At 48.1% G+C, this 15398-nt stretch overlaps 1 protein-coding gene across 2 annotated transcripts; it reads left to right on the top strand.

The window, feature by feature from the left end:
• The first annotated feature begins 3839 nt into the window (after nucleotides 1–3839).
• On the top strand, nucleotides 3840–8857 carry LOC120661933 (glucan endo-1,3-beta-glucosidase 4-like). 2 transcript variants are annotated; one of them, XM_039940951.1, is made up of 5 exons: nucleotides 3840–4306; nucleotides 5925–6031; nucleotides 7783–8088; nucleotides 8305–8332; nucleotides 8438–8850. In XM_039940951.1, the coding sequence occupies exons 2-5, from the start codon at nucleotides 5971–5973 to the stop codon at nucleotides 8643–8645; spliced, it is 603 nt and encodes a 200-aa protein (XP_039796885.1). In that variant the 5' UTR covers nucleotides 3840–4306; nucleotides 5925–5970; the 3' UTR covers nucleotides 8646–8850. The 2 variants fall into 2 exon arrangements, with proteins under 2 accessions (XP_039796885.1, XP_039796884.1); XM_039940950.1 differs by having other exon boundaries at nucleotides 3841–4306; nucleotides 5928–6031; nucleotides 8438–8857.
• The last annotated feature ends 6541 nt before the right edge of the window (nucleotides 8858–15398 follow it).

Genomic DNA, 15398 nt, shown 5'->3' with positions numbered 1-15398 from the left:
CCGTTGGATCGGGACACGTGTTGTAACAGAATGGCGTTGGACGCGGCGGATGCGGCCCTGTGGGCTCTGAGGGTTGTTGGGCCGCCCAACTAAGAAGAACGACCTTCTTGAATCGCATACTAGGCCCAGCAACATCCAGCCCACCCACACCGCCTGATTCGAGCGCGGTGCCTCTTTGCAGCAATGCAGCCTGCTGCCTTTGCTCGGGGGTGTAGCGTAGGTACCTGTAGGTCTAGGTTTGGTCTTCCCGGCTGCGCTTGTAGGGTGGAGACGGCGTGGCCATGGTGGAATAAAGTCCTCCGGTCCTCTCTCTACCTCACCATCGCTCGCTCCGGTGCTGGTGATAGGATTGTGAGGTTCGAGTTCGCTGGATTTGGAGACTAGTTGGAGCTCCAGATCTTGCGGTCTCTTGTACAGGAGTCTTGTGCCGTCTGCTCTGTGCGGTGGCACGTAGCAGAAGGATGGCGAGGTGGTGGCTGGTTGCGTGGCGGAGGGGCTGGTGCTCGGTGTTCGCTTGCCAGCAATGGGTACTGGTCCTGGATCAGAGAAGCTTGGGGTGTGTCCCCGGCCGAGGTACCTCCTTGCTCCGTTCATGTTGCGGCTCATTTCAAAGCCTGTGTGCGATGGAGCTTCTTCTGGTCTCGGTGTTCTCGGCGTCTGTTACCTGCTCCGGCGGTCATGGCGTCGGCGGAAGACAGCGCTGGAGACGGACGGTGTGTTTGGGAAGCACAAAAGATCTTCAGGGCTTGTCTGCAATTTTCCTTTGTTGCGGGGTCTTTTGTGTAAGATGTTATGGACAGCTGTCCTTCTGTGCCTCTCTGGAAGGTGCTTGTATGGGTCACGTTTTGTACTCTTTTATTATGGTATAATACAAGTGCTTTGTTATCAAAAAAAAAAGCAATGCAGCCTGCTCTCGGACTCTCAGTGCCTCTCGTCTCCGCTTCGAGATTTTGATCCTTCTGTTCTGTCTGATCTTGATCTTGATCTCCTCTTAACAGATGTGGAAAAAATGGAAGTGTGAAAACCTAGAAGAGTGTTCCTGGGAAAGAAGACAGAAAGGTTTGCAAAGTGGCGAGGTGAGCTCAACCTGTTGTGCCATGCTATGCTCAGAGATGAGAGGGACAGACTAACGCGCACGCCTTTATTGCAACAATGTCCAGTAGACATAAGCTTCAGAAAAATGGACAAGTCTAGAAAGGATTATTACTAGATTGAAGACAAGAAAGCAACTCGGACCTGGATATCAGGAGTTTGTGTTGCCTGTGACTGAGAGCTGAATTGGGAGATGTGGTGTGCATTTGATCCCACAAGCATAAAGCATCCACACCTAACGTTTTGTATTCTTTCATGTCCGCCTTGATCGGGATCCCTAAAAACTAGTTTGTGTTTTCCTCAATAGTTGTCGGGTACTACGATTAGGGACACTCTAATCGGGGTACTAAGATCGCTTTAAAACGCAAACACATATTGGGACAACTGGACCCACAAAGTCTCACGGCCTCCTTCCAATTTGGAAGAAAGGAAAGGACTCAATGAAGCCCAGCACGCGGCCCATTCACATCCCCCTCGGGCCCGCCGGACAATCTCCGCCTCGCTCGAGGGCCCCTCTCGGACCCACCGGACAATCTCCGCCTCGCTCGAGGGTCCCTCTCGGGCCCGCCGGACAATCTCCGCCTCGCTCGAGGGTAGCGGATCTACCCTCGAACAGGTAAGCCATCTCCGCCTCGCTTGAGGCCACCCTTCGGCACAAGGGACAAACAGCACCGCCGCCCAACCACACGCCGTACGGAGGCATTAAAGGCCAGCCACTCCGCCACGACGCCCAGGACAGACGGCGTCAGGCCGCCACTCCCACAGTGGATGTGACCGGGGTCCCATCTGCTGACTTCGGTCACCGCTCCGCCATCCCGAAGGCTGTAGCGGCACTGTGGGACATGCGATGCGAGACAAGACAGGCCCGGCACTGCTCCCGTTCCTGTTCTGCCGACACCGACCACCCGGACTCGCCTCCCACTAGGGAAGGGGTCCGGTAACGTCACGTGTCCTCCCGAGCGGAGCGCTCAGCGCACACGGACGGGCCCCGGACCTCCCCCCTTGAGGAGCCCGGGACCTCCACGTGTCCCCCGGACCTTCTAGTGTGTACGCCCGCACTCCGACTAGGGGGTCCGGGGCCGTCCCGCACCATTACTATCGCCGGGACACTGCCGGACGACCGGCGTCATCTTCGCGGGACCAACGACGAAATCCAAGACGACAGCGACGCACGCCGTCTTCCCACAGTGTACTTCCTACAATGTCCGACCACTGTACCCCGCGATTCAGGGGAGGACGGCGACTTCCATGCCCCACTCATGTACGCCGGCCCTCCTTGTGACTATAAAAGGAGGAGGCGGGCTCCCCTTAGCGCTCTCTGGACTCTGGTCTGCCTGGTCTCTCTGGCTTCTCTCTTCAAGAGGACGTTTAGGGACTACTGAGCACTCATCTCAACTGACTCCACTCCTAGCTGAGACTTGGGAGCTTCTCTCCCTCTCTCGCCTTGCTTGTACCCCTACTACAAGCACTCCGGGTGCAAGATAATACAGTGCCCTCGCACACCCCCTTTGCTGGACGTACGGCCCCGCGGCCGGAACCAGGATAAATCGTGTGTTACTGTGTTGCCTCTTGCATCATCATCTGGGACGAGAAAACACGCAGCATTTACTAGTTGTGATCCGGGCCCCCGGGTCGGGACACCGACAGTAGTTTTCTACAAAAATGTAATCGTTATGTTTGGCTTGTCAGGCAATCAACCAGTAGTGTTTTTCTCTCACACCAAATCAGTATCGGCCATCAGCCAGACGGACAGAGTGATTAATATCTGCATGGGCAAAAGGGCTTAGTTTGCGAATCAGCAAGAATTATCTAGGTACACATGTTTGAAAACATCAGCTCAAGACAGAAGCATTTGAGCTAGTCCAAAGACTCTTAACTGAGGACCACCTAGCTACTGACATGTTCCTCTCAGGTCTCAGCATAGCTAGCATTTGTGCTCACATTCTATCCTCGAGATTGTGCTTTGGTATATGAAATACAACATCAACTTCTTTTTGTCATGTCTCTCTTTTTTGTTCAGAAGAATGAAGAAGGAACACACCAAGTTCGCATCTTTTAAGTCATTTGTTAGATATATAAACCCTGGCATATTAGGAATCCATTTAGCGATCCATAGTGATGGTGATGGAAACCCCTAGACTGGGCGGTGTGGCCATTGTGTATTTGTGTTTTCCACGATTGACTACATGGAGCCGCACTTGATGGTGACTCCATTTCCTTGTCTGATGTGGTAGTACCAACCACCTACACCATTATCTTCCCTCCACATGGATACCCTAAAAGCATGTACAACAAAAGATAAGGTACAAGAGGCATGGAGAATATTGTAAAGCCAAAAGGTTGAACCTTTTGTTGAATCTAGTTCTCCTTTCTTGAATTTCAAAAGTTGAATATGCAAGCAACATGAATGAAAAGGTAGAAGAACTTCTAAAAGGTGAATGCGCATGATCAACTAACTCACTATGCAAGCGTGAGCACGATTGATCTGGAGCGGACAGAACCGTTGGGAAAGGGAAACTTGAGAACATGTATACTACTAATCTCCTTTTGTGGGCCGATGTTTGTGATTCCTTATCAAATTAAACTCTTAAATTTCATTTCTTACTTTTTTCGAGCAGAGACAGTGATTCCTCCTTGTGTGAAAAGAAATAAAAATAAATGGAAAGGTGCAAGTGCAAACAAAAGCGTATAATAAAAAAGGCTTAATTAGCATGCACATAATCCACTAAGCCTCTCTGTGGTCACTGGTCACAACAACCAAACGAGAAGTGATCAGTGGTCACAGGTCTTGCGTTCTCCACTCTTCATCGCCCTTTCTGCCTGCTCAACGCACTCATCCCCACACCAGAACCCCCTTCATCTGGTGCCCTGCCTTCCTCGTTGTCTTCCCCAACCGTTAGCCGTGTTTTGGCACTATTTAACTCTGATTCTGTCAGTTTAGCAACTATAACTTCCTAATTTGTGGCCGAAAGAAAATGTATAAATGCCTTATTAATCGTCGTCAGATATAGAGCTATTAGTAGTGCCAATAAATGGGAGGGGGGAAGGTCACATATTTAGCTTTCCTTCCTGGACTCTTCTCAAGTCCTGCACGCTGCGGGTGGTTAGGTTAGAAGGTTCCGGGCTTGAGGGCTTCCATCTACAAGAAGCAATCGGCGCTGCTCTGTTCTGTTTCTCCTGGCTCTTGGCATCGTCTGGTAGCTCCGGTTCAAAGGTACGATCCCTCTGAATTCCCTCTTCGTCGTATAATCGTGTTGGTAATTCTGATGCTCCTGCCGGCTTCATGGTCTCTCTTTGCTCCTGTTGAATCCGGTCAGTGTCCCCTCTTCGACCAGCTATCTATCTTCGATTGGGTATCTCTGCTCTTGGTATCGCCCCAGTTGTATCTCGTCGAGCCCTTAGTTTTCTTCTGCTGAATTCTTCAGATAGCCGCGCCGCCGCCCCTCTCGTCGAAATCCGCAAGCTTCACTGAACACGACACCCCCCCCCCCCCCTCCTCTTCCACTCTTGGTCGTATTCAGTCTGCGACTGGCAAAATTTGGAGCTCTTCCATCACCTTTGTCATCTCTGCAACAAATTCACCTTTATTTTTCATGCTATAAGGTGTATTATGAGATGCATGATTCGTGTTTCTCTTCATCGATGAAATTTCTAGTTCAGGATGTGCAGGTAATTTCCCATCAAAAACATAGAATGGGGACTTGCGCAGCGAAGGATATATTTTCCATGTAGCTAGATGTTTCAGCTTTACCAACCGTTGTCGATTAAGCGGCACACACAAAAAAAAGTGGTGGTATGAGTTCATCCCGGACAAAATAGTGTCATTTAATTGTGAGTCAGGACTCAGGAGTAGGAATAGAAAATTTGCGTCTGATCGTGACCCTCGCGCTTCAGTATCCTTGCTTTCCAAGAGTCGTCTATTGTTCAGCTTCTGTTGCATCATGCCATCATGGGTATATTATGCAGTTCGCTCCAGAAGGTTGCAGGGGTGCATGAGTTTTTTTTATTGAGGATTAAAGTAGATTTTTTTTCGAGAATACGCAAAAGAGCTACTTACCATAGCATTAAGAAAAAAAAGAGTAGTTTCCTTTACAACGCGGGTCAAGAGGGGTGCACGCACACCTTGCGATTTCTCTAGAGGACTATGAATGCGCGGGGAGGCCTGACTAGATTAAAGCAGGATTTCATGATCGCAACAAAACCAACGATGAAATGCAGTGTGCCCCTCCCAATTGTCACATTGTGCACTGCAGTCCCAAAAATACAAAATCACGTTTTAACAAGAGCATATTATTGGATAAACCTATTTCCTGCATATCACTGCAAAAAAAAAAGTAGTGTTGTGTGAAAACAAATATTTTTTTTCCAAAGTGACCATGCTCAAACTCTGTTTGTTATGGTCCTTCAGCAATTTGTTTGCTGAATTACTTGCTGTTTCAATGGCACCAGCAGAGTTTGAGTCAGCTTGTTCAAGGAATTCTCGAAGAGGGAAGTAATTGGATTCGAGCTGGTGCAAGCAACCTTGCGGGGGTAGGTTGGCCTCACCAGTTGAGAACGAGTAGTTTTGTTTCTGGCTAGGCTGCTTTTTCATGAGCCTCTCGGTTGTATTGTAGTGCAGTATAGTCTTATTCTTGTTTGTTGAGGTGTGCGTGCACCCCTTATGACCCGTGTTGTAAAAAAACTCATTTCTTTTCTTCTTAATGCGTATTCTCGAGAAAAAAAATGAATTACTTGCTGTAGCCCGTAGCTTTCTCCACATACTCATCTCATCTGATGTCTTCTCTTAGCCTCGATTAGCCTATCTGATGTCTGCACTCACACTGTCAACGTAGCAGGTGGTCGTGGATAATACTGTCGGTTGGACACTGGAATAGTAAAATGTGGGACAAAAGATTGCACAGGTGCCTGCTTCTGGTCTTCCTTCTCGCGAACGCATCAGGTACGTGTGGCGTAGCTTTCGCTCCATGAGCCCCTTCCCGTTTCTTTCTCACAATCATTTTCTCATTATTGAGATTCCCAAGGTCCCTGAAAAATCACTGGAGCAGCAGCTGTGGTTGTGAATTGTTTTAAGCTGAAAAAATATCAACATATATGAAACTCTGGAATCGCTTGCCATCACTTTGATGTAGTCTTATGTCAGTGAAAAACACTGATGCTCTTTGTGTGTGGCTCCAGTACCGTTTTTTGGCTTTTTACTTGTGCAGTCAAGTTCACTGTCACTTCTTTCCAAAAACAGATATGCTTTACCCGTTTAGTTAGCAAAAATTTTTTGACACCTTTTTCAACACTAATTACGAGTATTAAACATAATACATGAATTGACGGGTGTCGTGGGTTTTTTGGGTACCCACGGCCGGGTGGTGGAGCGCACCCGCCTATTCCCAGTGAGGGAGGACTCGGGGAAGAACTAGGCGGTTAGGCTAATCCAGCACGGAAGCAAGCACACATGAACACACGATCTAGAGTGGTTCGGGCCGCCGGAGCGTAATACCCTACATCCACTGGGAGAAGTATTGTTCTTGGTTGTATATGAACCTATCCTCTGCTCGGCCTTGGCCTTTTTTCAGCCTGAGTTTTCTTCTAGCGGGCGCCCCCCTTTTATAGATCAAGGGGTGCGGATACATTGGTCGTTGAGGCCCCGACAAGTGGGCCCAACGTGACTGTGTAGCATACTGCGCAGAGTACTTAAATGACTACAGTAGTTGTGAATCTTTTCTCCGATATGCTTCCATGCCCTGCTGTCCCTCTGACTCAGGGAGGTCTTCTCTTGTCCCGTCAGCAAGGTGCCCGTTGGGGAAACATAGCTTGCGGCGTGGCCTGTTGAGGCTATTATGTAGGCGTCATAATGGGTGAAGCCGAGCCGTCGTGTCCATCTGTCATGGCAGACTGACAGGCGCGTCGTGGGCGGCGCCAACGACTCCACTACACGTCTTGGTAATACGCGATCAATAGTGTCCCCTGGTCAAAGAATCGCATCGGCTTCTGCTATATCAATGCGGACGTCCACCTACCACAATGAATGCAGTGGTAGGTGAATCTTAGTATAGAGACCAAACGGCCTTATATACGTGTCTGTGCTTGCAGACACGTGGGTGCCCCGGACCTCCCCGGGGCGGGGTGTCAATTCCTTCTCTTAGTGAGGGGTCTGGTTTACTACCGGACCTCCACGGGAGGTCCGTAGCCCCCGGCTGTTCGGACTGAGCGTCTGCTTCTTCCGGGACACGTGGTGCTCCCAGATCTTTCCCAGCCGGGGGACGGGTCCGGGACCGTTGTCGGGTGAACAGGGCTCTGGACCGCAGGGGTCCGGCTGTTTGGACGTAGTCAAGGATAACCACAAGGCTCTTGCCTAGACACAGCAAGAGGGGGTACCCCAGTCCTGGGGTACCGACAATGGGAAATCGTCAGACGAATCTATTAAGCCTAATTAATCTGTCATTAGAGGTTGTTATTGTAGCACGACCTTATCTAATCATTGCATTATTAAGTTCATTAGATTCGTCTTGTGATTTCACCTGGAGGTTATGGAATGAGTTTTGTCAGTTGTTCACATTTAATACTTCTAATTAGTGGTCATACGTTTGAAGTTACTGTAGCGTGTGAAAAAATTTGGTAACTAAAATGGGTAACACAAATATTGTCACTGATGATGTTAGTACGTGTCTCAACGTCCTCTGCTCCCGCAACGTGCAGGCAGCCATGCTGAAATCGCCGTCGATTCAGAGCAAGGCAAGAGGCGATCCCTGGCCACGGGGAGCGGCATGTTCTGCGTGGCGATGCAGGGCGCGGACCCGGCGGCGCTGCAGGCGGGGCTGAACTGGGCGTGCGGGCCGGGGCACGCCGACTGCACGGCCATCCAGCCGGGCGGGCCGTGCTACAAGCAGAACAACCTGCAGGCGCTGGCGTCCTACGCCTACAACGACTACTACCAGCGGAGCGCCAAAACCAGCACCACCTGCGACTTCAACGGCACCGCCGCCACCACCACCACGGATCCCAGTAAGCAGCCATGCTCTATTTTCAGTCTGAGGGATTCAGTCTGAGGGAGTGCCAAGATTCAGTTTCATGAAACTTGGAGATATGCCGCCTGTAGAAATTTCTGAAAAGATAAATGTTAAATTGCACAAAAGCTGATAATATTCGGTAACTCAAATTCTTGTCTGGTGACTTGGTGAGCAATGTTCACGAGCTCTGATCTTTGAATTCCCATTTCAGGTTCGGGGCAGTGCGTCTTCACAGGAAGGTGAGCATGTTCAGAGTACAGAATGAATCATGTCGCACATGCCGTTCACTGTCAAAGTTCAGAAATGCTCGTCAGCTAACACGTAACGTTTCTCTTGGCACGCAGCTCCACGGCCGGCGGCACTCCGGCGGCGAGCGCCCCCAGCGGGCTGTCCCCGTTCACGCCGGGCACGGGTGGCTTCGGCAACGGATCGTCCTTCGGGAGCCCCTCGAGCGGCCTGGTCCCTTTCGATGGCGCGGAGAGCCTCCTGTCCCGCGCGCGGTGGGCGCTCTGTGCCCTGCTGCTGGCGTTGCCGCTCTTCTTCTTCCTTTGACCAGCAGCGGAGCAGAGCAGCACATGTACATGGGGGCAGCGAGGGCCGCTGCCTACTAGAGCGTTTTTACAGTTACATGTTTTGTTCGTCGGTAGATCTTGTGTGGGTGTACATGTCAGGATCGTGTTGGATGTGTTGGGAGGTTACATTACGGCTCTGTTTAGTTCCCACCCCGTAAACACAAAAAAATCGTAAACGTAAAAAAGTGCAAAGAAATCTTGCTAATTTAAAGTACTAAATGAAGTCTATTTACAAAACTTTTTGCATGGTTGGGCTGTAAATCGCGAGACGAATCTAATGAGACTACTTAATCCATGATTTGCAACAGTGATACTACAGTAACCATCCGCTAATTATTAATTAATCATGAATTAATTAGCATCATTAGATTCGTCTCGCGATTTACAACCCATTTGTGCAAAAAAATTTATAAATAGACTTCATTTAGTACTTCAAATTGGCAAGATTCTCACGCAAAATTTTTTTGTGTTTACATGTAAAATGAACTAAACAGGGCCTACATAAGATAAGATGCTGCACAGATGGATCGTCTGTGGACGGGACCCCTTCAAGTTTACATGTATATTTTTTAACTTAAAAAAATGTTTCCATGTATTTTGATCTCAGATTCGTTCATGGTAGAAAGAAACCCAGGTGTAAATGAATCAATCACTAGAACATTCGGCGCGCAATGCGCGCCCTATCATTTAAACAATCATATGTAAGTAACCATAAGACAATAAAAAGTGACAATCATATGGCAACACCACTGACTTTCCTATTAACATAGGCCTACACCAAGGGTCAGCATTGGGCCCTTATTTATTTGCTTTAGTGATGGATGAGGTCACAAGGGATATACAAGGTGAGATCTCTTGGTGTATGCTCTTTGCTGATGATGTGGTGCTAGTTGACGAGAGTAGGGCAAGGGTTAATAGGAAGTTAGAGCTGTGGAGACGCACGTTAGAGTCGAAAGGGTTCAGACTTAGTAGGACCAAGACCGAGTACATGATGTGCGATTTCAGCGCGACTAGGCATGAGGGGGGAGACGTTAGTCTAGATGGGCAAGTGGTGGTCCAGAATGATACTTTTCGATATTTAGGATCGGTGCTACAAAAGGATGACGACATTGATGAAGATGTTAGGCATAGAATTTCAGCTGGCTGGTTGAAATGGCGGCAAGCTTCTGGCATACTTTGTGATAAGAGGATGGCACAAAAGCTAAAAGGTAAATTCTATAGGACAGCAATTCGTCCGACGATATTATATGATGCTGAATGTTGGTCTAAAAAAAGGCGACATGTCCAGCAACTGAGTGTAGCAGAGATGCGGATGTTGCGGTGGTTTTATGGGCACACAAGGAGGGATAAAGTCCGGAACGAAGTTATTCGGAATAGGGTCGGGGTGGCACCAATTGAGGAGAAACATATCCAGCATCGTCTGAGATGGTTTGGAGACCTCCTGAGGCGCCGGTGCGTTATGGAGTTCTTGAGCGAGTCGATAATGTAAAAAATGATAGAGGTAGACCTAAACTGACGTGGGATGAGTCGGTTAAGAGAGACTTTAAGGATTGGAATATATCTATATTTCTTTCGAGTTTCATCTCTAGGCTACCCCAACTTGCTTGGAAAAAAAAGACTATGTTGTTGTTGTTGTATAGTATAAGATGAATTCAATACGAAACCACCCCATCAGGTAACAGCCACATCATGCTAACATAAGTGTCTATCCGGCATTTGAATCATAGATATTACAGCACATCCGAGCACCATGCTATCATAGCCATCAGGTGTCTAAATAATAAATATACATCCGAGCACCGAACTATCTTATCCATCAGGTGTCTATCTGGCATCTCCATCATCAACATCACAGTATACATTCGATCACCATGGTTACATCCGAGGACCCAATTTATCTTATCATCAGGTGTCTGTCCGGAATTTGGAGCATCAATATTACAGCACATCTGAGCACTATATATCTACATGCAACACAAGTATGCATAGCTACCAAACAACCTAGCAAGTAGCTTTGAATACTAACTGAAACCAAAAGTTAATCACCATGCTACATAGTTTGCAGGCGGAGGTCCATGGAGACCGCAGATCCCATGCATCAGACTCTTCTTGCCCGAGATGAAGGGTCCACAAAAGCCGGCTAGGGAAGCAGGAAAGCAGTTTTTCTAGAAACAAATCGCAAATTATCATTAGAACATAAGGTTAAACTAAATATGTATGCAGCATATCTATATGCCGTTCTTCGGTGTCCTCTACGGAGTGATCTTAATATAGGTGTCCACCAGCATGAGACTGAATACTTTTATCAATAATCAATGCAACAATAGTGTAGTAGCAAATAATACAAGTCCTTCTGTTCGGTCAAGCAGAAGTTGCCATATCTAATAGAAAGAGTCCAGATTTAGTTGCCAGATCTGATAATAAGAGTCCATATTTCCATTGGCTAGATAGTTAAAACCGTGGCACTGTCACACTGAGAAGAATTTCAGTTTGCTACTCCAGAATCTTAAGGTAATATATTTACCTGAACAGCCTTGCGTTCCGATCCTTAGAAAATGCTTTCCAATGTTAGGTTCTACAAACATTTGTTAGCTTACAACTGAGAGGTCAACATCATATATTATGGCTGCATCAACTCTCTGTAGTAATTTGCATTCCCATAAAGTGAAGGAATTACAAGCTGAAAACTAATCTTAGGAAATTGGATAGGTAGGAACACGTAAATTGCAAAAGCAAAGCATCATCACCTCTGGTGCAACATAGTTTGGAGCCCCACAATTTTTCTACTGCTTCGGCCTGTCATGCTTTTTTTATTGGTCAATCTTCTATCACTGGAGCCAAGGTCCTTTGGAAGACAAGAGCGCCAGGCAAATGCAAATTCTTTGGCTGGCTCTACATGATCGCTGTTGGACAGCTGATAGACGAAAACGCCATAATCTGCAGCAACATGACACTTGCACCCTTTGCAATCAAGAGCCTGAGACTATATCACACTTGCTGGTTGGGTGCTCCTTCTCAAGGGAAGTTTGGTACAGAATTCTTCTACGTGGTTGTTGGCACTCGATTTCACCGATTCACCCAGGCGCCATATTCTCTGATTGGTGGCTAGCTGCTCGCAAAAGATTTGGAAAGGTCGACCGTAAATCTTTTGATACTTTGGTACTTCTTGCCTTTTGGATTATTTGGAAGGAAACGGAACCGGCGAATTTTTGATCATGTCTTTCAATCGGTTGACAATGTCGTAAATGCAGTTTTTGAGGAGTCCAATGCTTGGCTACAGGCGGGCTTTAGGTCCTTAGAAGCTTTTCTTAGCTGTTGCGGGCTGCTAGCTCCTATCCATGTAGGTCGCCTAAACATGATTATGTAAGCATCTATTTGTAACAAACATCTGGGCATCATGAACTGCGGTTCATGATGGCGTTGTTGTACTCTTCTACTCCTCTTAATGAAATACGTGCTCAGGCACGTTCGCCAAAAAAACAAGAAAAAGGAGACAAGGAACATGCTTAAAAATATTTTGTGGGTCTGAAATTTTCAAACATCAAGGGCTAATAACTAAAAAGTCAACAAAAAACTGGAAAATTAGGCTAATAGAAGAAAATTAGGCATGCTGAATGATTATGGCTAGCATAGCTGACTTGGCTCTTTTCTGATTTCAACCTTTCTAATATAAACTGGAATAAGGCATGACAGCAATTTGAATGATCTTGTGTGAGAACATTATGATACTTAATCAATTTCAATTCAAATTAAGGTGTGAGCTGATAATCACTAACAGGATGAAAAAAATGTAATGCAGATGAAGTAGACCTGAATGAAAATTTCCATGCATATTAAAACTGATAATTCTGTATGGCTGCTATTTTCTAATTTCCATCCATTCATGTACTACTGAAATGCAGGCTCTAGCTTGCACTATTTCTGAAACTATACTATGTATATAGCATGTAAATGCAGATCTATAAATCTATAAGCAAATAAGAAGATGAACCATGATTATAATTTTAGTAGCTAACACAAACTCCAGCATGCATACCGTTTTATAAGAATTTGGCACTAAATAATTTGTTCATATTCGCACTTATCATCAGGGTTCCAACTTCCAAGAGTTGGAGTCAGCAATCAGCTACATTGACGCTACTTAATTCTGTAATGTGTATATGTGAACTGAAGTTTTGGGAGACTAACGGTTATTACATGACCAAATCAGTTTGCATGACCCAAAACTGAAAAGGAGCATTAGGATGACCCAAATCAGCCTGGTATGCAGAAAGATTCATTAGGATGATATACTAAGCACGTCTGAAAAGGAGCACCGCCAAGGTATTACTTGGCATATGCAGGAATAATTGTCAAAATATAGATAAATTATGTTCGAAAATGGATACCAGTGCAGAGCCTGTATCCCAAGTGGTTAAGTAACAGGATACATGATATGTTGCATGAAGGCTCTCTAAACAATTGGCAAGTCTACCATAACTATCAGAACCATGTGAGTGTTGATGAAGCATTTTTTTAGGTGATACCAGTGCAAGATTCAGTACTACATGTTGTACTTTGTCTGAACAGATCCCATGCCATTTTCTTAAGAAGGAAAAACAAATGAAGCAAATTAAAGCATGAACTAAACACCTGCAGCAGCAACATATACAAAGATTCAGCATATAGTTTGCAGAATATAAGTAACCACAGCCAAATCAACTGCAGTTCATCATGCCCATCCTAGTACTCTGCCCCAGTCATCGAATTTCTCCTAGTGAATTGATTCATAGAGCACGCACAAAGCACTCACCGTTTCGACCTTAGAACCAAATTATCTAACAAGAACGAAGTGGTGAAATGATTTGGATGGAAGTACCTCCCTTGCAGCCGCCGTCAAAGAGCACGAGCGATCCAGCGACGAGGTTGAGAGTGCGACGAGCGGGGTCTCGAGGCGACGCGCCCCTCACGGGGGCGCGGCGCGCGGACAGGGTGCCTAGCGTGCGGACCTCGGCGTAGACCCTCCTCCATGGTGCCGGCACCCGGCGCTGCCACGCTCACGCTTGCGCTCGCCTAGCGTGGCGGCGGCGCGAGCGGCCCAGTTGCAGGGGCACAGCGCCGAGTCGAAGCCGGAGCCGCGCCCTTCCCGCCGGTTCCCGAGGAGGAGGAGAGCACCGCCGGGAAGGCAGCGCGAGCCTCATCGCCGCCGATGCCCGAGGAGCAGCGGGGCCGCGACCGGCGGGGAGGCGCCGAGGGCGGAGGAGGAGGAGGAGGAGGAGAGCACCGCCGGGAAGGCTGCGCGAGCCTCGACGCCTTCGGCTCTCGAACAAGCGGGGGCCGCGGCCGGCGGGGAGGTGCTGAGGGCGGAGCAGCAGCAGCAGGAGGAGGAGGAGGCCTTCGAGAACGCACTCACCGACAAGCAGCCACAGGAGGTAGGCCGCGACTCGCCGGATCCACGTCGGCCCGTGCCGCGCGAAGGGGTGAGGGGAGGGGAGGGTAGCCAAGGAGGAGAGGGGCTGCGGCGGCGGGGAGCAGGAGAGGAGGGCGAGGGCGGCGGGTGGCGGGGAGCTGGGGAGGAGAGGGGGTTAGGGTTGGGCTGCGGGAGGGGGGATGGGGGAATTGTAAAAGCGCCAGGGCTTTTTTTGCAAAGACGGCAGCATTATCCAAAATCTGCTTCTTCGTATCGAAATAAACATTAGTTACAGGACCCAAGTGACAAATATATGAATGCGGATATTGTGTTGTTTGGATGAGACGAGCACCTGTGGCGGGTGCTAGACCGTTCCCGTGGGAACATAGTAGAGGTGTAGTTTTCGAGGAGATACTTGTAATGGGTATCCATTGCAGACCGTGTTGACGGAATGCCAACTTGGACGAAGATGCTCGCCTCGGCGGCCCTAGTGACGGAACTATGTCAAACGTGCACACCACTTATCCTATATGAGGGGGGACCCAGCCCGAGCTAGCTATGCACGGCACCATTACTGCAGGAGGATAGTGTTCAGTGTCAGGGGGAGATGGCAGGACCCTATCGCTCCCGATCGCAGGATCCATGGAGATTCCATTCTAGATAGCTTCATGCGCCCCAGACCGGGAACAGGATGGTGCCGTAGCCATTAGTTTCGTTGACTGGTGCCTCGGAGTCAGTCGGTCGATGGGTCGGCTGGTGACGGCACGAGTGGGTACAGGTGTACAACCCCTGCAGGGTGAAAACTATATGTATAGCCGCGTACTCGGTCATGTACAACTCTGGATCTGGCACCACACTGTAGATAGATCCACATATATTTTTCTACCTCCCTCTAGTCCACTTTTCCTGCTCGAATAGCAACTGAGGTAGGGGAGAGGGAGTTCCCGCACCGAAACAGGGTTGAGACAGTTGTAGTGGAAGATAGGAGACCGGGAGTCCGGGATGCCGGAGCTGCCCGTGTTGAAAGGTGTTTTGGATAACTTATATATTTTGCTTGCATTAGGAAACACATAGCCTATCCTTGGCATTATCTTTACACCGTTTGCATCCACCATAAAGCTTGCATACGGATGTGACGTGAACCTATCCCGTCCTTGGGGATAGCCTGATAGATGCAGGATCCGAGTGAAGGACTCGACAAGACGACAAGGAAAGCAGATGTGGAGAGGATTCGTGAAGATGAATTTGCCCAGAAGACTAGGTATCGTTTCCGCTTTCTGTTTGTTTTCTTTTAGCCCAAGAGGCTTGTACTCTAGGATTCGTAGTATAATCCTTCGGATTATG

The sequence above is a fragment of the Panicum virgatum genome, chromosome 2N (assembly GCF_016808335.1).
Source record: "Panicum virgatum strain AP13 chromosome 2N, P.virgatum_v5, whole genome shotgun sequence".
Lineage (NCBI taxonomy): Eukaryota > Viridiplantae > Streptophyta > Magnoliopsida > Poales > Poaceae > Panicum > Panicum virgatum.
This window is presented reverse-complemented; position numbering and strand designations above follow the sequence as displayed.